The sequence below is a fragment of the Mirounga angustirostris genome, unplaced genomic scaffold (genome assembly GCF_029215605.1).
Source record: "Mirounga angustirostris isolate CCGP_5_RB_7025 unplaced genomic scaffold, mMirAng1.0.hap1 SCAF_12, whole genome shotgun sequence".
NCBI classification, from domain to species: domain Eukaryota; kingdom Metazoa; phylum Chordata; class Mammalia; order Carnivora; family Phocidae; genus Mirounga; species Mirounga angustirostris.
The window spans coordinates 95,676,019-95,697,447 of NW_026991720.1; the positions used below are offsets into that span (position 1 = coordinate 95,676,019).

The window sequence follows — 21,429 nt, forward strand, 5'->3', positions numbered from 1 at the left end:
GTCTTTCAATGTCTGAGGTACTCTTCTATGTGTCTGTAGAATCTTAAAATGTCATCCAGTGGAAAAATGTGTGACCGAAAGAGAGCGGGAATATCCAGTTACCAAAGTGACTGGTAGTGACAGAGTGACAGAGACACCTCTCCCTCCCCCAAGTACAACTTCTATGAAAAGAATTTTATGAAAAGTTTCCAAAATGATGAACAATGATACTGCTCTGGAGCCTGGGAATAGTGATTGATATATCTGTCTCCAGAACTGATTTCCAGGATACAGAGAATGACTGGCACCCGGAAGACCAGGGCCAGACCTCTGTGGACCTGCACATCACCTGCCCTCAGTAGCTCCAGACCAGCACCAACCAACCTCCTGGCCAGCCTCCATTTGCTCCCCTCTTCCTGTTTTCATTTGGGGTCTTCCACTCTCCAAATGCAGTGAAGCTGGAAGTGGACATAGAGATACAGTGGGCACAGGAACTGTGATGTTCACAATAAGCAAAGGCAGAATTGGAGAGAGGCATGAAAACAGATTACAGTTTCTGGCAAGGGAAAGAGAAGCTGCTTCATACTATCCAGCAAGAAGTTTCACCGTAGGTAGATGAGCAGGTAAGGACCAGCAAGTATCCCCTTCATTCTGCAAGAGCTGCACGTGATAAAAGCCTGCTAGACAAACACAAGCGTAGCTAGAGGCATTACAAATTAAATGCAATATAACCTTGCTTGTGACAACGCTCTTCTCTCTATAATTCTGACCAAATTCCCACAACTCCTACTGCCCCCACTCTGTTCATGCAGCCTTTATGTCTGTGCTGGATTCTTGCAGGGTCTCCCAACTTTCTCCCTTGTCTCCCCTTTAGTGCGCTCTTAAACCAGGAGTGAGAGACACTCTGCTCATTGCCAGTCAGGTTGTGTCACTTCCCTGCTCTCCAGTGACTCCCTACCTCACTCCCTGTGGAGACCAGAGCACTTCCGCTGAACTAGGAAGCCTAGCACCATCCAGCCCCATGCTCCATCTTCAACTTCATTTCCTACTGTTCTCCTCTCTGTTTTCTTAGTTCTGTCTAGCCATATTAGCCTCTTTGCTGTTTCTCAAATAAAGCCCAGGCACTTTCCTCCTCAGGACCTTTGTACTTGCTGTTCTCTTTGACTGGAACCATCTTTCCCTAAACATCTCCTTAGACACTTCCTTTCATTCCTTCTGTCCTTCACTCAAAATCTTCTTTCTTTTGAGAAACCCAATCTAAAATGTCACCGCCTATCTACATCTTAACATTTAATTTCTCATTTATTGTTTTGTCTTAAAATTTCCCACCATCTAACATGTGTATTTTACTTATTTATTGTGATTTTGTTGTTGTTGCTCTCTCCTCTCAAACATGAGCTGCACAGCCAAGGCTTATAGTCTGTGGTGTTCACAAACAGCCTTGTCTCCAGTGCCTAGTGTGTGGTTGGCCCTCAATGAACACTTGTTGAATATATGACTGAATGAAAAGACTCCTCCACATGAAGGCCGAGAGGGAAATATATACACAGCAAATGAAAGCAAACAAAGTTAGGTCACTTTGTGACTGTCTGGGGGTTTAGGCAGCAGACCCAAAGCAAGATCCTACTAGTCCTCCTCCACCTAATCTCACTGACTTAAGATTGACCAGCATATCAGACCAATCCCCTGCCAGAGCCATGGTCCAGATCCAAGTCCTGACTACCCTCGTACCTGTGAGGCCTGGCTCCAACACACCTGTAGGGAGAAGACCTGGGTAAGGGGGAGCCCTTACCTGGAACCAGGCAGAACCTTGCTCAAGGGGTTCTAGAGCTCTGCCCTTTGAGACTCTGAAGGAAGGTGGAGCTCACGCCACAGGCTCCTCACCTGGGGGTGTCCCAAAGAGAACCGCCTGCCCCTACTCCAGGAGTGGCTGGCAAAGGAGACTTTGGTCCTTCCTACAGGGGGATGTAGGTAGGAGTCTGCCCTCTCTGGCTGGTGGTGAACCCCAGAGCAGCAAACATGTTAATATTTGACCATGCATGTTAATAAAATATGATACGACTTGTCGGGCGCCTGGGTGGCTCAGTTGTTAAGCCTCTGCCTTCGGCTCAGGTCATGATCCCAGGATCCTGGGATTGAGTCCCACATCTGGCTCCCTGCTCGGCGGGAAGCCTGCTTCTCCCTCCCCCACTCCCCTTGCTTATGTTCCCTCTCTCGCTGTGTCTCTCTCTGTCAAATAAATAAATAAAATCTTTAAAAAAAAAAATATGATACGACTTGAGCACAAAATTAGGCTGGTAAAAAGAATCTGAAACAGAAGGGAATAAAGTGCCATTATTCACAAAAAAATGCAGAATAAGAAAGGTGTTCTTTGGCCCAAACCCATGATAATTTTAGAAACCATCTTGAAATCTTAAGAAAGAAAACATCAACCACAAACAGCAAGGACTTTGTGGGACCTACACAAAGAAAGCTACGAGTATTAATTTTAAAAATCAGAACAGGAATTTAGTAAGTGGAGAAACAGATCGTGCTCCTGGTTAGAATAGCTTAATGTACAAACCCTTCCCCTATTCATTTGTTAGTTTAACTTAATCCCACTAACAAGATCCATGGGATTTTTATGTTCTAGAATGTGGCCAATTGAGTGTAAGGATTGAGTTCCTCTAGATCTTAGTCAGAGTCCTCTGTGTGGTGTGGCCAGCACTCTCTGGCCTCCTGCCTTATCAGTGCCTTGTGATAAACATAATGCTGTTACGGCATTTTACATGTCCCCCTGTGTTCACAGCAGCCCTGGTTCTCCAGATTCTAGACAAATAAAGAAGCAAGCAGAAGAATTTATTTCAAGAATTAATAAAGGGAGTACTTGTGCTACCCGATGTGATATATTATTATAAATATATTATTTAAATAAAAACTAATAAATAATAAATAATAAATAAAATAAATAAATAATAAATAAAAATATATTATTTAAATAAAAATATTATTATAAATACATAGTAAATAAGTTTTTATGTTTGACTCTGTGTACGTGTATACACACGTACATGCAAACCTGAAAACTTTGTGTATGAATAGAAGGAACAATAGAAGAGATTGGTAATCTTGAAATACATGAGTTTATAAAAAATTTATTGATTTCTAATATATTAAATGATCGCTTAACAAATGGCACTTAGAAAACTATTTGTAGGGGCAAAAACCAAAAATGAAACAGATGTTAAATATAATAAACCATACTGGGGTTCCAGAAGACATGTCTCCATTAGTGTCTTCAAGGTATTACCGACCAAAATAACTTTTTTTTTTCCCAAAATAACTTTTTAATCACTGAACAGGATCTGCCTGGACCCTCCTCAGCTCTTAAATTCAATGCTCTAAGAGAGGTTGTGTATTCAGTTGATCTGGTCTGTCTATATTGGTTCCTAAAGGTCCCCTAAAGGGCAGGGGCCAGGTCTACCTGCTCTCTGGAGCCTGATGCCTAGGTCTGCTCCTTATTCTTTGTACGGCACCGTGGCAAGTTACATAACCACCCCATGCTTCAGCTTCCTCACCTGTAAACTGTAGACAGCCACTGTCTCATAGGGTTACTGCAAGGGTTAGGGAGTTCCTCTATGTAAAGCACTTAGAAAGGGGTCTGATGCATCGGAAGCTATATAAGTTCTAGATATTAGCTCTTAACCACGCTGTTTTTCCAACGCTAAAATGATGCCGGGCAAGTGGTAAACTGTCAATAAATGAACGACTCTGAGCCTGCTTTGCTACCTAGCACCTCTCTGACTCTCTAAGGATACAGGCAAACCCCACCCCTCAGAGACAACTGGTGACAGATTTGAAAATGCAGCTCACCAGCCTTTCTTTTTCTTCTGCCACTTGGAGCATGAAAAGCACTGAGCACGATTGAGTCTGCACATATCCGTGATACATGAGTGAAATGAGCTATTGAAAACAGTGTAAGTGGGCGCCTGGGTGGCTCAGTTGGTTAAGCGACTGCCTTCGGCTCAGGTCATGATCCTGGAGTCCCTGGATCGAGTCCCGTATCGGGCTCCCTGCTCGGCGGGGAGTCTGCTTCTCCCTCTGACCCTCCCCCCTCTCATGTGCTCTCTCTCATTTTCTCTCAAATAAATGAATGGAATCTTTAAAAAAAAAAAAAAAAGAAAACAGTGTAAGTGAGCTCCTAGCTGCGGAGGGCAGTGTTAAGCCCATATGTTTTGCATAATTCTGCCCCATCATACTGCTTATTGTACAAGGAAAATGTTTTGATAGTCTGTCACTGAAATCTGTTTTTAATGAAAACATCCTGGGATCAGCTATTATTCTTAGAAGACAGCTTTGTTGTGGAGTTAGTCAAGTATGGAGCTCTGCTATGAGAGCTTCCCCACCACAGATGTCCTGTGGAGAGAACATGAAGGTTGAGGAAAAGCAGCCGTGGGCTGAGCAGCAGTAGATCTCAGCCCTGGGAAGGATGAAAGTGGTGGGGTGTGGACCCAGCTCATGCCGTGAACACTGATCCTAGCAGGAGGGCTGCTGGGCTCTGCCTCCACTCGTCCTCACCACCTTGGCTATAGGACTCAAACGCACCCCTCCTCCTGGCATTGCCCCTCTGCTGCCCTGAGTTGGGGTCTGAGGAACAAGGTACTGGGAGGAGGTAGCTGCACTCACCTATTTATGTTGCTTGCTCGTGGAGTTGGACCTGTCCCTGTAAGGACAACTGGTCATCTTTGGAACCAGTCTTCCTTAGAATCAGCGTATCACTGGGTTGGGACGAAAATGTCAAATGGGAAGTTTGGTGAACTTGGAAGTTTAAAGTCAAGACATCTTTATTTTCCTTCTGTGTATCATTATTAATAGACATCTGGTCATGGTTATGCTAGAGAACCGGAGATGTATATGAATAAATGAAAATATAAGAATATACTAATAAAATGAGTAGCTCTGTGGGTATGCCACTGAATCAGTGTTTGTCGAGAAAAGCCTCGCTAGTTTGTCAAAGCCTCTTTTTTTTTTTTTAATTTAAGACCGATGATCTATATGAATTGTAGGGCCTGAGAATTTGGAAGGCACTGTAAGTCGTTAATGGCATGACATGATGCTCTAGGTAGTGACTCATGAAGACACCTCCTCCCAGGAAAAGGAATTCAACGACAGTGGTACCCTTAAGGTTATGTGATAGTAAATCTTATATGTCCTGAAAACGTAAATGGCATCAAGTCGAGGGACTGAAAGAAATGAGCTCGGGATGAAACGAGATGGACGGGTTAGACCCCCATTGGTGCTGACAAGTTCATGGTCATGAAACTGAAAATAGGACCAGACTCATTTGTGTGAGTTCATTGTCGCACTGACGTTAGTAGAGGAGTCCTTGCTGTGACACCAACACGAGGGAAGTTCTAGTGACACAGCTTGTTGCTGGGATCTCTCAACAAGAATTGTTTTATCAAATCAGCGAGTGCAATATTCTCGTCTCCAAAGAGAAATAAGCTTTTAAAAATCTCATTCAAAACACGTGCAGTTGAGCTTAATTTGTCCTTCCAGGCGGGTCTGTTGTGTTGTATTTGAAATTGTCCGCATACAACTTGGCATCTCCTGTTGGAATTCAGTCGATCCTAATTGTCAATCATCCATTCTGAGGACAGCTTAAAATAATTGATAGTCATGATTGCAGTCTTTTATGGGGGTGATTGTGCTAGTTGACCAGCTTTCTGAAGATATCAGATACATCCACTTAGAATAAGTGTAAATTCTTTTTAAATATCACAAGCTTCCTTGGAAGGCCAGCAGCTCTGGGGCTTTCCCAGGATGCCCACCCCCAGGCTCATGGGACCTGCTGAGACCTGGCCACCCAGAAGGTGGCACCTTGGCTAGGCTTCCCTCAAACCACTTCTTAGAAATGAGAAACCCACTCCCAACCAGAATCTCTAGATCTCTTCAGGGATAGGTTTATGAGTGACTTTTTGTCATACTGTCTGTATGGGTTGGCATTTTAAACAGCAAATGTACATTGTTTCTATAATAACCAAGAAAGGGTTTTAAAAAATCTGTCATCTTTTATATTGCTTCCTTTTATCCATTCCACCCACAATGAGATCGCTCTCTTCCTCAAAAACCCTTCACTTCCTAGATGCAGACCAAATGGAGCAGGAGGAAAGAAAAACAATAAAAATTTTTTTAGCACATGATAAATCACTGTGTTACGCTTTCTGTATTAGTTTTTAACCTGAGCTCATTTGGGTAGGGGCAGGATCAATATTGGCCCTGTATTGATATCTTATCTGGTTTATTTGATTTTTAATCATGGTAACTTCTACCCTGGTGACCTGGTAGCAGGGTGTTGGCACCTTTCAGCCTTGATCACTAGAATGGTGCTGTTGGAGGGTTAGTTTGCAGGGCACGTGCATGGATGTTGGAGCCTCAGAGAGCTGACTTGGGGACCATGAAGGATTGGCCTCGTTGAGGATTGTGCTTGCTCTGCCATCCCTGCTCTGCTATTAGGGCTTCTACCACAGGCCCTGCTGTAATGATCTTCAGAGGCGACCTTCCCACTTGATTTTCCTTTTGCCCTGTGTAGTGGTGGGCTCTGAGAGTGTCCCCAGGGGTCATAGCCCCTTGAGTACAGTAGTAGAAATTGATATAACTGCATAAAAATGCTCATGAATTTAAAGGAAGAATTGTCTAATCTCAGGTTACTTTCAAGGTACAACTTCGTTGATCCCCAATACTGTCAATTGTCTTTTCTTGTTGGGGTTACCTCTACTTAAAATCTTTGAAGAGCCTGGGTGGATTTGTAAGCTTAGATGGGCCAAAAGCAAAGAGTAGAGCAATTTTCTGGTTACACTCATGTAGACAGTCACTGGGTCCTCTTTTCATTCCTTAACTTCCTTGGGTTCCAACTTATTCCTGATGGAAGAGGTTCCATCCATGTCCTGGTTGATGGGGTGGCATGAGATTTTGGGATCTAGAGCTGGATCCTTTTTAATCCCCATTCACTTTCTTTATGAAGTCTCCACTCTGCTCTCATTCTTCTTCGCCAGTGTCAAGTTTTGCAGCTAAACTATTAGGAAACTGTAAAAAAAACAATTTACAGTAAACTGTAAAGTAAAATACACCAGTATTCCCCCGGGTTAAGTGCTAAGTCAGTAATGTGTAATTTGAATGGTCTTTTTTTCTGTTCTGCTTACTCTTCTAATGTGCATATGCATGTTTGATTAATTGGATCAACATTTGGCTTGGGACAGGTGCATCAAGATGCTTCTTTTATATCTTCTAAAGTCTAGATTGTGAGTTCCTCAAGGACATAAACAGTCAGTCCCCCATCATTCAGCAACGTTTTCATCCATCCAAATCTCACTGTGCATGGTAAGCAAGCCCTTATGCCAGGTCTGTGCTCAGTATTGAGGATGGCAGCCCCAGCAACCAGAGAACTCCGGGTTGACTTCTCAAGACAGACATTAAACAAATTACACAAATTGTTCTTTAGAATTATTTTCACAAATGTCAAAACAAGTAGAGGGTATTGTTCTAGGGGCATTTATTCTGGCTGAGGAGCCCAGGGGACTGGGGACTAAAGGTTGTGGAGGAGGGCTGAGGGAAGCACGTTTCAGACAGAGGGAATAGCATGCTGACATCTCCAAGAGAAAGAGAAACAAGTGCCTCTGAAGACTGTAAAACTCCCCAAGTGGCTGGGGGGCCATGCACAGGGTGTGGGGAGGCAGGCAGGGGGAAGGAGGGAGGAGGCAGGGCCAGATCCCTTTTGCAGTCTCAAACTTTCGCCTAAAAGAAGTGTGAGGCCACTAAAACAAAGAAGTGCCACAGTCTGATGTTCTTTTATAAAAAGCATTCTACCTGTTGTAGAGAATGTATGTGGGGCATGGGTAGGGTGAGGAGACTGATTTGAGTCAACAGAGATTGGGTAGGAGAGACGCTTGGGCCATGACGAAAGAGTAGAAATGGTAAGAAGCAATGGATTCTAGAATGGTTAAGAAGGAGTAGCAAAAGATACTAACAGGGGGAAAAAAAGTTACTGACAGGGAGACCTAGTGGGTAACGAACCGTTACTGAGTCTGGGCTTTGGGTTTGAGGATGAAGATCCTAATTTCCTTTTGCACTGTGACTGGGGGCTGTGAGAAGCCCCAGTGGATGTTGGTTTGGAGTTCAGATGAGAGCTCTGAGTTGTCATGGGAATTTGGGAATTGTCAATGCTCAGGTAGTAATTGAGGCCATGGATGGGAATATGGGCCCCTACTGTGAATATAGGAGGGTCTGAGGACCTCCAACATGGAAAAGGTGAGTGAGGAAGAGCCTGCATATGGGGCAGGGCTGGGGCAGCCTGAGGATCACCTGGGAAGCCAGTGGCCACTGTAGGGAAAGGCTGCAGATAGAGTCCAGAATGGGCGGGAAGGGCACACAGCAGGATCTGAGTACATGGACCTTAAATTCTCTCTCCTGTGCAAATCTGCTTGGATCAGGGATGAGAATATAATCTATGCATTCAGAATGCAAGCTTGTGACTTGTTTCTTACACAAACCCATTTGTCAGCAAAGCTTCAGGTTTCATTGGGGTTTTTGGAAAGCTGATATCATATACCACTCTTTTCTGGAGTGAGACCATATTGATTCTCCTTTCATAGCAACTTTAACTTCAGAGGAAGATGAGTCCATAAAATTGGAATAAAGACTCATGAACCACAGTGATACTGGGATTAATAGGACCCTGGTGGAATACCATCAGCAATTTTCCTATGTCTGGCATCTCTCCTTTAAACTCCTAATTTTTACCATGGTTTCTCTATACTAAAATGCAGATGGTGTGACCAGTGATTGCTATTTGGGGCAATACTCTACTGGCCATGTAAGGGACACTACTCCCTCTTGAACCTTTCACATCTGAGTAAGTGCACTGAGATGAGTCAGTGATATTTCCAGCAGTTTAGCCATAGATCCGGTTCCTTTGTGGTTGAGGGAGACTGACAAGTGGAGCACGTCTGAGGATGCTTTTAGGTAGTTTTCCCGTCCTCTCCCCACAAACCCCATGCCAAATCCTCTCCCCACAAACCCCATGCCAAATCCTTATTTCCTGAAAAGAAAAAACAAAGATTTTTTTCTAGTCCCATGATTCTCACTCCTTAACATTAAATTTTAAGATCTAAATCAAATTACTCATGCCATAAAATAATGTTGCTTGCTACATTTTGTCCACTTCATGAAAATGATTATGATCCTCGTGCAATTCTTCCTTTTACATGTTGATTGCCCAAGCCAGGTATCTCGGTGGGGGTGGGGGCACAACGTTCTTCTTTCGGGTAATGTCGCTGATTTTGTTTGCTTGGGATACACGCTGAGTTAACCTCGTTGGACTTTTCCCCAGGAATTGATGCGCGTACACGTGGTGGGTCATTATGCTGCTGCACCTGTGTAGTGTGAAGGTCAGTGTGTTTTTCTGATTATAAGAACCCATCCATGTCATTCCATTATATACCCACTCCACTCATAATGGAATGTGTCCCAGCCCACAGCCCACTGTGGTTGCCCGGCCCAGGAATTCTCTCAAGTGCAGCTCTGACATTTGAGATCCATCACCCGTCCCTCCCCTGCCACCTGCATCCTCCCCTAACGACCGTGCTCCATTTTGAGATGATGTTTTTTGCATGTCAAGTTTCCCTTGTGTGATGTGAACCTATAGTTGTCGCAAGTGACTTTGTACCTGGAAACAAGCACTCTGTGATGGTCCTTCCAAAGCTACAGCTGAGAACTCTGCTGGGCTGTGGGGAATTACCTTACCGTTGATGTGGCTGCACGGAAATTCACATGGAGACCAGGACAGCAATTTCTCCTGCTGACTCGGTCAGGCCAGCCACCAGGAGGTTGCCAGTTCACTGGAAGGGGCCTCTTGCGGCTGGGGCGGGGGGGGGGGCTCTCCCTGGAAGGGCTTTCCCCAGATCCCTGCAGACTTCATGCCAAGTCCCCTCCTTCCCGTATTTCACAGCTTCTCAACTGTGGGTGAGAGCCCCTGGTTTATAATAATCATAGTGGACACTATATGTCATGATATGTGTTAGATGCTTTTTCTGCATGAATCCTCTCTACCCGCAACAATATGAAGAGGTAGGTATGACCATTGTTCCCAACTTATTTTCGAGGGAACTGGGCATAAAGGGCCATATCACTGCTGAGTCTCCGGGTGGGTAAGTGAGGGGCAGGGACCTGCCTGTCTGAGCTGGAATCTCCATCCACAGGCCCTAGCGTGGCAACCCTTAAATGAGGCTTTTGTCTAAAAAAATAATTAAAAGCTCACATCTGCATAGTACTTCCCAAATGTACTAAAAATATCCACATGCATATTCAGCTAATCCGTGAAATAGCCCTGCAGTAAGGAGAGCGAAGCCCTGAGATGTTCAGTGAGCATCTTGGCATTCATCAGCTTGCAGGAGGCATGCAGTCCTCAAACTCGGGTCTTTCTCCCACCGCAGGGCACTGCTTCCAACTCACCCACAGGGGAGCTGTCTTAATTAGTAAGTTTAGAGTAACGCGCTTAGGGAATGAGCATTTTATGTGTTGTGTTCAGGAAGCATTAAATTAGTACTTAATCATGTGCTGCCAAATGTGCAGGGACAATCACATGCAGTAACTTTAAATGTTTTCACTTTATAATGTTAAGCTTTTCTTATTGTGTCTCCCAGTTTGTTGTGCTGTCAGCAACAGCTTTATTTCTCTGAGTTTACTCAGCTACCCACCAACTAGTCTTCCCCTTTGAGGAAGACTGGACTTTCTTTAAGAGAATGCTTTTCCCAATGCATAGCACTCTTGTCTGTTTACATTCCCCTGGGACTTCTGGTTTTTCTCTTTCGCTATAAAGATGCAATAGGAAGTCTTTTTTTTTTTTTAAGATTTTATTTATTTTCTTGACAGAGAGAAAGACAGCGAGAGAGGGAACACAAGCAGGATGAGTGGGAAAGGGAGAAGCAGGTTTCCCCATCGAGCAGGGAGCCCGATGCGGGGCTCGATCCCAGGACCCCGGGATCATGACCTGAGCCAAAGGCAGATGCTTAATGACTGAGCCACCCAGGTGCCCTAGATACAATAGGAAGTCTTAAAAAATACCTTTTGGATGCATTTAACATTCTGGGAGAATGTTCTCACTTTCCTCTTTTCAGGACTGGTATCCTTCGAAAGTTAGGGCTTCCCTGTCCCAGAGAATCTCAGCTTATGTGTATCTTCAGATACAAGCTTTGCCTCGAACATAACTGCAAAGCCAAGTGGGCACACAGATCTTCTCAGGGGATTTTATTCAGCAATCCGAGAAACACAATGTCCTAATACTCTCCCTTGACATTTATGTGAGTGAGCTCTCCCTGATTAATAGGAGGGAGAAGACAGAGATCAGACTGATGTTCCCAAAGGACTTAGCTTGTGAAATATGAGCATAACCACAACTTCCTACACAACAATGACCCTAGAAACCCAAAGGGACAGAACACAGCAACCTTATTCCCAGTTTCTGTGGAAAGTCAGTGCAAAACTCCTTGTCCCAAATTGCATGATAAAGGAAATGTTACAGCCCCATTACTTTTGTGTTTTTTATTTAGATCTTCAAAATTGAAAATAATCTCAAGGTTTCCTATGCTTTTCTGTAATATTTTCCAAGAAGATTTACCATGGTCCAAAAGAAGCCTGCATTACTAGCTGGATTTATAAAAATATCTGGAGATGAACGAGAGATCACTTAATGTAGATATCTGACCATTTAATGCAGATACACTTCTCAGGTTCTGGAATGATCCTCAGCAGGATGAATGCTAATCTCTGCAAGAAGCCCAAATAAGGGGGAATTTCATGCCGAGACTAGTGGTTCTCAACAAGGGGTCCGTCTCAGATCATCAAGTATAGCTTTGCATGTGCAACCTGGTCATCTGCATTTTGAAAAAGTCTCTGGGGTGATTCTTATATGCACCCCTAGTTGAGAACCGCTGGCTAGAACTGATGGGAGTTAAACCTCTCTGTATGGGTGAATGAGAACAGAACAGAAATCTACACTGCAGATCTTTATGCTACAAAGAGGATCTTATTGCTCAAAGATAGGCTTCCTAAAGCCTGTAAAAGGTCCTTTTTGGAAAAGCAAACAAATAGACATTAGGACTTACATGTTGCAATGACTAGCATCTCTGTGTCTGTTAGGTCCCCCAGGGCATAGATATGGTTGTGCAAGAGAGAAGTAACACCTGTGAAAGAAAAAGGGAGGAAAGAAAATGGGCTGGGAGCTTCAGCCTGACAGTCTCTTCCACCCAGTGGGACCCTCAGGAGCAAAGCCTGCCTGCTCAGAAACATGCATGTTGGGTGGGGAACGGCCAGGCACTTGGACCCCCACCAAGCTCAGAGCGCTGTAAGAAGACCATGACCACACCTCATAAGCTGAGGTGTCCCTGAAGGAATTGGCAGCTGGAAGCAATGAGTCCTTATCTCCATTGTTTGCCATACTCTCCAAAAACTTTAAAAAATAGGTTCTGGGCTTTTCAGAATTTGGTCAGAAGCAGCTGGAATAGGGAGGCAGAACTAAGATGAGGTCCTGTGCTAGAATTCACTGCCTTCCGTGGAGGGACAGAGGGAAATGGAAGAAATAGGGAGACAAACTTGGCTCATTAGAGTTCTCTCTGTATCAGGGCATGTGCTAGAAGTCAGGACTCGGAAGAATAGGGCATTAAGATTTGGGGAATCTTAAAAACTCCTCATGTAGGAAGTGAAGCCCAGAGAGGTTGTGTGCTATCCCAGATCATCCAGAGAGGCAGGACTTAAGGGAGCTGGGTCGGGGGTGGGGGGCGGTCAGCCTCTGCTCCACCCAGCTTCACGTCTGCCTGAGACTGACTGCACACCCCTCCTGAAACAGAATGTTCCTTGTCTGTTCATTCTCCTTCACCTCAAACTCTGTATGATAAAAAGAAATTGCATGTCTTCATAACTTTAGTGTTCTTGCTTAAAGTCTTCCAACCTGAAAATGATCCCAAAGTTTCCTACACCTTATCCCCACACCATCATGTCCTGGAGGTGAGCTCTGTATCTAGAATGTATTAGTAGACAGAGGTGTGGATCCTTGGGCATCTGAAGCCCACAACCAGCTTCCCTAAATAGCCACTATATCTCTGTCTTGCTTTTCAGTTACAGTGTCATTCAGGCATAAATGGAAAGTCATCAGAGGCCTTTAATTCCACCCCACAATTTGTCATCTTGACACCAGTAGAAAACCAGCAATAGAGAATCATTAATTCTCTCCATTTATTGACTTGGGAACTCAATTGAAAGATCCACTGCTCTCCTCCTTCCCCTCCTCCTCCTCCTCCCCCTCCTCCCCCCTTTCTCACCCCCTCATAGATTTCAGGTTCTGAAGTCCTAAGCCACCGTATTGCGGTAACTACTGAAGAGATAAGCTCTAAATCTCCCTGCACGTGAAGCCACAAGCTCTAGACTTCACTGAGTTGGAGACCACCAAGCTCTCCCCCCAGCTCTTCTCCACTCAATGCCTTGAATTCAGCCTTACTGGACCTTGAGAGAGAAATTATGTAGCCCAGCACTGCTAGTGGGTGAGCTGAGTCATGCCCTTGACAGAGTCAAGGAACTACATCAAAGAGACCAATATCCTTAGGTGAACCTAGAAGGGGTCCGACCTGACAGACAAGGTCTCCTTCAGGGGCTGCTTGCCCTCTGCCCCCCAACAAGTGATGGGTACCCCCTCCTCACCCCCCTCGGAGCCCAGATCATCTGGGGAGCGTTGGCTCCGTCTAATACCTGGGGGGAGCTTTGCCCCCAGTATTTTCACATTAAGAAGCAGCAATCTCGGGCGCCTGGGTGGCTCAGTTGGTTAAGCAACTGCCTTCGGCTCAGGTCATGATCCTGGAGTCCCGGGATCGAGTCCCGCATCGGGCTCCCTGCTCGGCAAGGAGTCTGCTTCTCCCTCTGACCCTCCTCCCTCTCATGCTCTCTGTCTCTCATTCTCTCTGTCTCAAATAAATAAATAAAATCTTAAAAAAATAATAATAATAGGGGCGCCTGGGTGGCTCAGTCGGTTAAGCAACTGCCTTCGGCTCAGGTCATGATCCTGGAGTCCCGGGATTGAGTCCCGCATCGGGCTCCCTGCTCGGCAGGGAGTCTGCTTCTCCCTCTGACCCTCCTCCCTCTCATGCTCTCTGTCTCTCATTCTCTCTGTCTCAAATAAATAAATAAAATCTTTAAAAAAAATAATAATAGGGGCGCCTGGGTGGCTCAGTCGGTTAAGCAACTGCCTTCAGCTCAGGTCATGATCCTGGAGTCCCGGGATCGAGTCCCGCATCGGGCTCCCTGCTCGGCAAGGAGTCTGCTTCTCCCTCTGACCCTCCCCCCTCTCATGCTCTCTCTCTCTCATTCTCTCTGTCTCAAATAAATAAATAAAATCTTAAAAAAAAAAAAAGAAGCAGCAATCTCAGCACAGAAATAAAACTGTCCTGCTGACTCGCTCACAGCCTGTCCCAATAATTGTTCTGAGTGTCATCCTGACGCAGCAGCCCGAGCCGAAGAGGCCACACCGGCTCACCTCTTTCTGTTAACCCGGCCTAGCAGGACCAGAGCCTCCAACACCGAGCAAGGCGCTGGCATTGAACGTCCTCTTGGTGTGCTCTTTAGAAGGTGTCTTGTTTTGAATACATAATCTGTCCTGTTCTTTCAAAGTAAGTGCTTTTGTAAAAGGTCTGGACTGTCCTTTAAACATATTTTTCTCTCACTTAAAGGGAAATGTATTTCTAGTTATTTCTAGTCTCTTTGTGGACTCAACTTTAGAAAGGGAGACAGGTAGGGGAAGGATGCTTTTGTGTGGAACTCAAAGATTGCTTTAAACTAGGGCATGCACATTGCATAGCTATTTTCCTCAGGCAGCAGGTGGCCGAAAACGTGCATGTGTAGCTAATTGTTTTGAGCTTTGCTTGTTTGCAGTAGAGTGTAGTAAGTGTTTTTGTTCAAGCAAGGGAGTGCCAGCTTTATATGTGGCCGCAAACGAGATACCTCTCTTCTTGGTAGTGCTGGATTTAGAACCTGAATCTTCTTCCTCAGCAAGAACTAGAAGTCCCTTAGTACTGCTTTGTATCCCCTTCTGCCCATTTGCATTGTGCAGAATTCTTAGACAACACGGCATCACTGATACCCTGCTGCTGTCTGGGTCCGGCGCTGCATGTCAGCAGATGTGGGTTCTGGGTCCGTGTGCTTAGTTATGCTTCCTTAACGAAGTTTCCTGTTTTACATGATTTCAGGCAATAAGTCAGTATTGTAATGATCACGGCTAAATATATACTGTACCATGAATGGATACGTATTTTCTTTTGTCTCTTGCAGATTTTTTTTTCCCCCACAAAGTAGAAATAGGATTTTGGAATATTTTATTCTCTGTTAAAGTTTTGGATATAGATTATCCATGTCACTCTGGCCTCATGAGCTGCTAGGAATAAGATATCAGACCCCAGAATAAGGGTCCTGGGACACAGGCTCATCCTGGTTTGGACGATGTAGATGGAGACATGGACCCGTCTTTCATTATTAATTTGGCACCTATTCATTGAGCACCTACTACATGCCAGACACAGTTGTACTGGAGACACGGCCACGAAGAAACAGGCCCCTGCCCTCATGGGGATTTCTTTCTAGTTGGGGGGAGGGGTTTTTCAGAAATTAAAGTAAGTATACAGCATGATGTCAGGAACTGGGAAGTTCTACAAAGAAAGAGAGAGCAGGGTAAGGATGCGTGGAGAAGAGAGGACCCAGGGACACCCTGTGTTTGCCTGCTTCGCCATTGCACCCCACCTTTGTGTATAATCTCCAAAAACTCATGTTATCTCTGAACTTGCATAAAAATTTAACCCAGAAGTCATCACTTCTATGCTCCCTGGCAAGATTATTTTATTTGGCTGCCAGTGTCTTTTGTAGTTGTTGTGGGTTTTATTTTGAGGAAGAGTTTGATTCTGTTGACGAATTTATTAAAAAACAGACGATTCTATATAAAAATTCAAAATCTGAGCTTCTTTTGAAAAAAAAAAATCAATAGTTCTTACAGTATTTGGTCCACATTCTGCTTGGCAGTAATTGTCAGGAGGTCCCTCTTGGGTCAGGAGGTATATGATCTTCTGATTGTCATTGTTCCCATTTAGCTCCCCTCCTGCTGGCCTCTGAAGGCAGCCCTGGCTTCAGCCTGTTTTGAGGCCAACCCTGCAATGCTCAGAGCAGTGGTGTCTCTAGTACGAGGGAGCCTTCCTTCCTGGATGGGCGCTGTGGAGCTTTCTCTTCCCACCTGGTCTCACACAGCCCAGCAGAGCAGGGGACTGAATGATTTCATGCATGACAGTTGCAGGTCTAAGTAACTAAGATGTTCTTGGAGTTATGGGTCAGTTACACTCCTGCCTAATTAAAACTCAAGTCCATTCTCTCATTATATCATCTTTTGTCCTTTATCAATTCAGCCCACCAAAACCTTCCCAGCCTTTCTCTTCCTCAAAATGCGATTAACCAAAGTATGTTATTTTGTTCCAATTAACATTTATTTCATTTCAATGAGCTTTTTCAGAGTATGATGCCATTCATTACCTGGCATCAGAGTGAGACCCCAGCAATTACAAGAGGCAGTGTCCTCTGAGCTAGACCCGATGCTCCATGGGGCACATGCCCTGGGATCCTCAGCTCACCTCCCAAAAATGTCAGCGTTCAGGAGTGTCCTCCTCCTTGTCTCAACTGGTTCAACCAATGTTTGGATATTTCCAAATGTACATAACTGTCATAACCATATGTTTGCAGTCCCCCTAATCAATACGTTAGTGTAATTTTCACTTAAATAACCCTTCCTTACTCCATAATGGATACTAGATTCTTTACTAGGTGATGCCCTCTCCCCTGCTGCACGTGTCCCTCCTCATGTCAGAAGCACACGTCTGAGTGTTTTTTACAACATTTCGCCCTGGTCAGTATCCCTGTCAGTGAGGGGCAGTCTGACCCTCACTCCTAGGCTCATTTTCTGGGAGTGGATCTCTTCATAGCCACCCCAGGGTTGCAGCTGCCTCTACGCAGAAACCAGCAACTTTGGCATCAGCTGGGAGCTTAGAAATGCAGACTGCCAGGCCCACTCGGGAAAGGCTAAGTCAACATCTGCATTTTAGTAAGATTCTCAGGAAATTCATGTAGACCTCTAAGCATTGACCATAGTATAAAATGTCCTTGGGAACTAAGTAATTCATCAAAACATCTAAATGGTCATTAGGGAAAAAGTAATCTTGCCGTGTAGTTCAACAGTGGATGTAGAATGTGGAAAAACCAATTAAAGTCACTAAAAAACAGTTGTTAAATTAAACAGAACGTTATCACCAGTCAGCGAGCCAGAAAAGTGGTTAAGAGCTGACATGGGAGTCCAGTGGCCAACATCTAGGGTCCTGTTTTGCTCCCATCTGCAAGTTCACCTGCTCAGTAGAATTGTCTGTAGGGCTTGGAAATACATTTTCGGCTGCCTGGGATCCACCAGTAGAGAGACCTTGCTTCAGTAGCTTTCTGCTAAGACGCAAGCATCTAGATTTCTGAAAAATTTTTAGGTCATTTTGAAGAACAGCTGAGTTTGGAAACCAGTCACATGGGGATAATAACGTGGGTTTTTGAGAGAACTTAATGGTAACACAAAGAGAAAGATTAATGTCAAATGCCTTACACGGAATAGTTGCTCAACACAGGTAATGGTGAGGATGATGATGGGGATGGGGACGACGATGATGATGGATAATAGATTCTTTACTAGGTGATGGGGAAGATGGTGGTGGGAGCAGTGATGGTGATGATGATCATGATGTAGGTTCCATTTACACACTTGCTGGATATGCACAAATCTACATTCCTTTTTCTGAAATATAAGCTTTACTTTATATGTGGGTCTGTGTGGAAGCCCATTAACAGAAATTGTCAGAATAAATACGACTATTTTATTCTGGCTGCTGGTAGGTCTGCAGCAGACTTGAATCTTCCCTTTTAATAATTCTGGGTGTTTTATTTTAATTTTTTAAACTTTATTTTTCATTGAAGTATAGCTGACCTATAATATTAAGAGGAACAAACTTCCAGTTATAAAATAAATAAGTCATGGGGGTGAAAAGTACAGCATAGGGAATAATAATAATGGTGTTTTATGTTTGCTTTGTACTTTCAGTTTTCCAGGTGCTTTGCCGTACATCATCTCCCTTGACATTCCATCTGATCTTAAGGGGTGCACAGAGCTCTCACATGATCTTAACCTCACTTGATAAGGACATACAGAAGCAAGGGGCTTGCTTAAAGCTGCTCACTGCACAACCTGAAAGGGGCTCAGGTCTTTGGGCCCCGGGTCTCTATAGAAAGACTGCTGTACTTCTACTAAAAGCCCATATTAAGGAGAGTTTCCCTGGTAAATTTTTTGGTTGAGTGCTGATGAATCTCTGCCAATTGTTAGATTAACAGTTATCTGGGAAATATCTTTGTTTCCTGGGTCAAGCGTTAATTTAGTCTTATTTTTCGTTTTTTTCAAATCTGAGGAGGCCAAACAGAGGATCCTTTTTTTTTTTTTAATGGAGAATCAATGACCACTGAGAGCAAAATAATAAAGGCCCACTTAACTGAAAAAATAACATAATTTAGGTAATTGTTAGAAGAAAATATGACATGGTCTACTAACCCTATATTATAGTACTTGTATCTGCAATTTTTCATTGCTCTACTTCCCTAAGGTATTTATTTTATGAAATATTGCCAGGTGGCACTTTTCTACTTTCCCAGCCCTCTTGGAAATACCTGACAAACGCTCAGACTGGAAAGCTATGTCAAGAAGTTTTGCAGAATGTACTGGAAAGCACATCTATCAAACATTAAGTCAATACACAGTTTCCTGACACCACACTCCTGCAAACCTCTACAAAAAGCTCCTTGCCTCCTCCACCACTGTTTTTCCTCAGCAGAGAGTTCAGCCCTCCAGCCCCCAGAACACGATATGTAAAAGTGTGTGGGAGCCAGGGCCCCCCTCAGCTCCATCTCCAGCACTGGTCCTACCTCCCAGAGAAATGGCCACTCTCTACTCTCTTGAAAACCACAGGACCAACTGTAACTGTTATCTGTCTAAAATTATGTCCACCATGGTCACTTATATCCCCAAGGCCCTGTGGTGTCACTAGAGAGAGGGGTTTTTAATTACTTTCTCTCAGGTCACTTCCTCATTACCACTGGGCTGCCCAGTGGTGTCTCTGTATTACTCAGTCCAGTAATCCACTTTCTGTTTTCTTAGTATTCATGTGTGAAAAGTATAATTACAAGTCAAGAAGGGGAGCACAATGTCTTGGTTAATTATTATGATAGATTAAAAATTAGAGCCCCAATCCTATATTATTTAAGAATTAAGCATCTAAAAGCTCAACATGTGTGCCCAATGTAATCCACATTGCTAACCCATTTATATTGATTCCTCATCTACTTTCAAACCAGAGATTTTGAAATGAAAACAACTGAGGACACTACAGATACTTTCATACTATAGATTCATTCACTCATAAATATTTGTAGAGTAGTTACTCTGGGCCAGATGCTGTTCTTTATGTGAGGAATAAAATGGTGAGCAAAGCCAGTACTGATTTTCCAGGCTTACAGTCTACTGAAAGAGAAAAGTCACTCAGACTATAACCTATTTGGGTGTTCAGAAGGAAAAGAACATTACTCTATGAGCACACACAAGGGGGGCACTTTACCTAGACTGGGATTTAGGAAGTGTACCTGAGGAAGGGACACTTACTGGGGAGCTGACACATGAATTACAGTTAATTAGGTAAGAGAGGAAGATTTTCTTATAAAAATTCATGCCATCTGCTTTCAAGGAAATCTGACCTCATGATTTAATATGGAGAGGTGTGAAAAATAAAGCAAGTTAATACTTTTTAGTTCATCTTTCCAGAACAACCTTTGTAACATTTAAAGTGTACTGCTCATTACCTTGCAAACCATCTCCTGTATTTCTGGGCAACTGTTCTTCAAGTTATTGCACACCCTAGATCTGTAGTAGGCTCTCATAAATATTTTGAGAGTCTTCAAGGAAAAGAATAATGACTGGCTATTTGCTTTATCCTACTACCCACAATAATAAATGTGCAGAGCTATTGTGTTGGTCACAGAACCATGTGTGGCAGGAGAGGTCTATTGAGCACCATACAAAGGAAGAATTACAGTTCAAGCCAAGTAAAAATATAGTAGAGTAAAAGATGAGCACCAAAGTAATTTCTCCCAATTACTAATCCCACAGTAAAATACTGGAATAATTAATAATTAACGCATTAGCCTAATGTGTGTCAAGGGAGTAATTGGTTAGTAAAAGCTACTGCACTAAAAGCAATATTTCCTAGAAGAGAGCATTCTCCTCTTTACCTCCCTTCTCTACATATGGCTTCCCTCTCCCCTCCCCTCAAAGGGAAAAAAAATGGATACAGATAAGTATTATGAATCATTTTTTTATTCTATTTATGCTCTGTAAGGCTCAATTTTAACCTGAGATCTAAACATTTTAGTATAATTGATACAGAGATCAGGAAACAAAAAGGAAAAATGTCGACTCTCTTCCTGTTCCAGAATTAACAATTTGTGTTACAGTATTACTACTAGGCATTTGCTCGTTCTTTCCATTGTTCATTCATTCTGTGAACCTTAACTGATTACCATAGCAAGAACTGTGGGGCCACCCCAATGAACAAGACACAAACAGATGTTTACATAAATATGGTTATGTGTGTTGATATTCCAAGGTTAGATATTAGTAGTTGTCCATAAAAGACTTCTGTGGTCAAGTAAGCTTGAAAAACACTGGGTTGAACAAATATAATCTGATTTCTTTGCTGCAGGACTTCTCAGAGAGTTTAATGTATAATGAGAGGGAAATTCAGAAATGCAGCATTTAGGTAGCCTTTTTTTAAACATCATCTACTAACTCATGATTCCTTGGTTATGCTCCAGGATTTGTACATCTAAGCAGGATTCGGCCTTCCAGGTAAGGAGGCTGATATTAGCAGGGCTGGTTAGGACCCCTAGCAGGAGGCATAGGGATCAGGTCAGAGTTCTGACTCGGATGGGGGGATAGTAGCAAACCTCTAGTGATGAAGAGGTAGAAAACCAAGACAAAGCATAGTCACGTAGACCAAGCAAACTTGATGGTAATTTATTTTATTTGCATTATTAATTTTAATAATATGAGATATTATTAGTAAAAACAAGACGTTGAGGGTCAGTAATACCAGGAATTTCAGCAGAGTGCATAAAGTCTATAGGCTCTTGCTTCAGACTTTTTAGGTTTATATCCATGTTTTGCCACTGCTGATTTCTCTGACCTGAGGGAAGTTACCTTACCTCTCTAAAGCTCAGTTTTTTCATATGTAAATGGAAATAACAACAATAATACTCACTGCA

The 21,429-nt window shown here is 43.5% G+C and overlaps 1 protein-coding gene across 1 annotated transcript in view; it reads left to right on the forward strand.

The window, feature by feature from the left end:
• HECW1 (HECT, C2 and WW domain containing E3 ubiquitin protein ligase 1) overlaps positions 1-21,429 on the forward strand; it is a 434,070-nt gene that overhangs the window by 123,391 nt on the left and 289,250 nt on the right. Inside the window, exon 2 of the mRNA XM_045864939.2 lies at positions 9,347-9,404. Coding sequence (XP_045720895.1) covers positions 9,378-9,404 — 27 coding nt within the window. The 5' untranslated portion in view covers positions 9,347-9,377. The remainder of the gene's footprint in view (positions 1-9,346; positions 9,405-21,429) is intronic.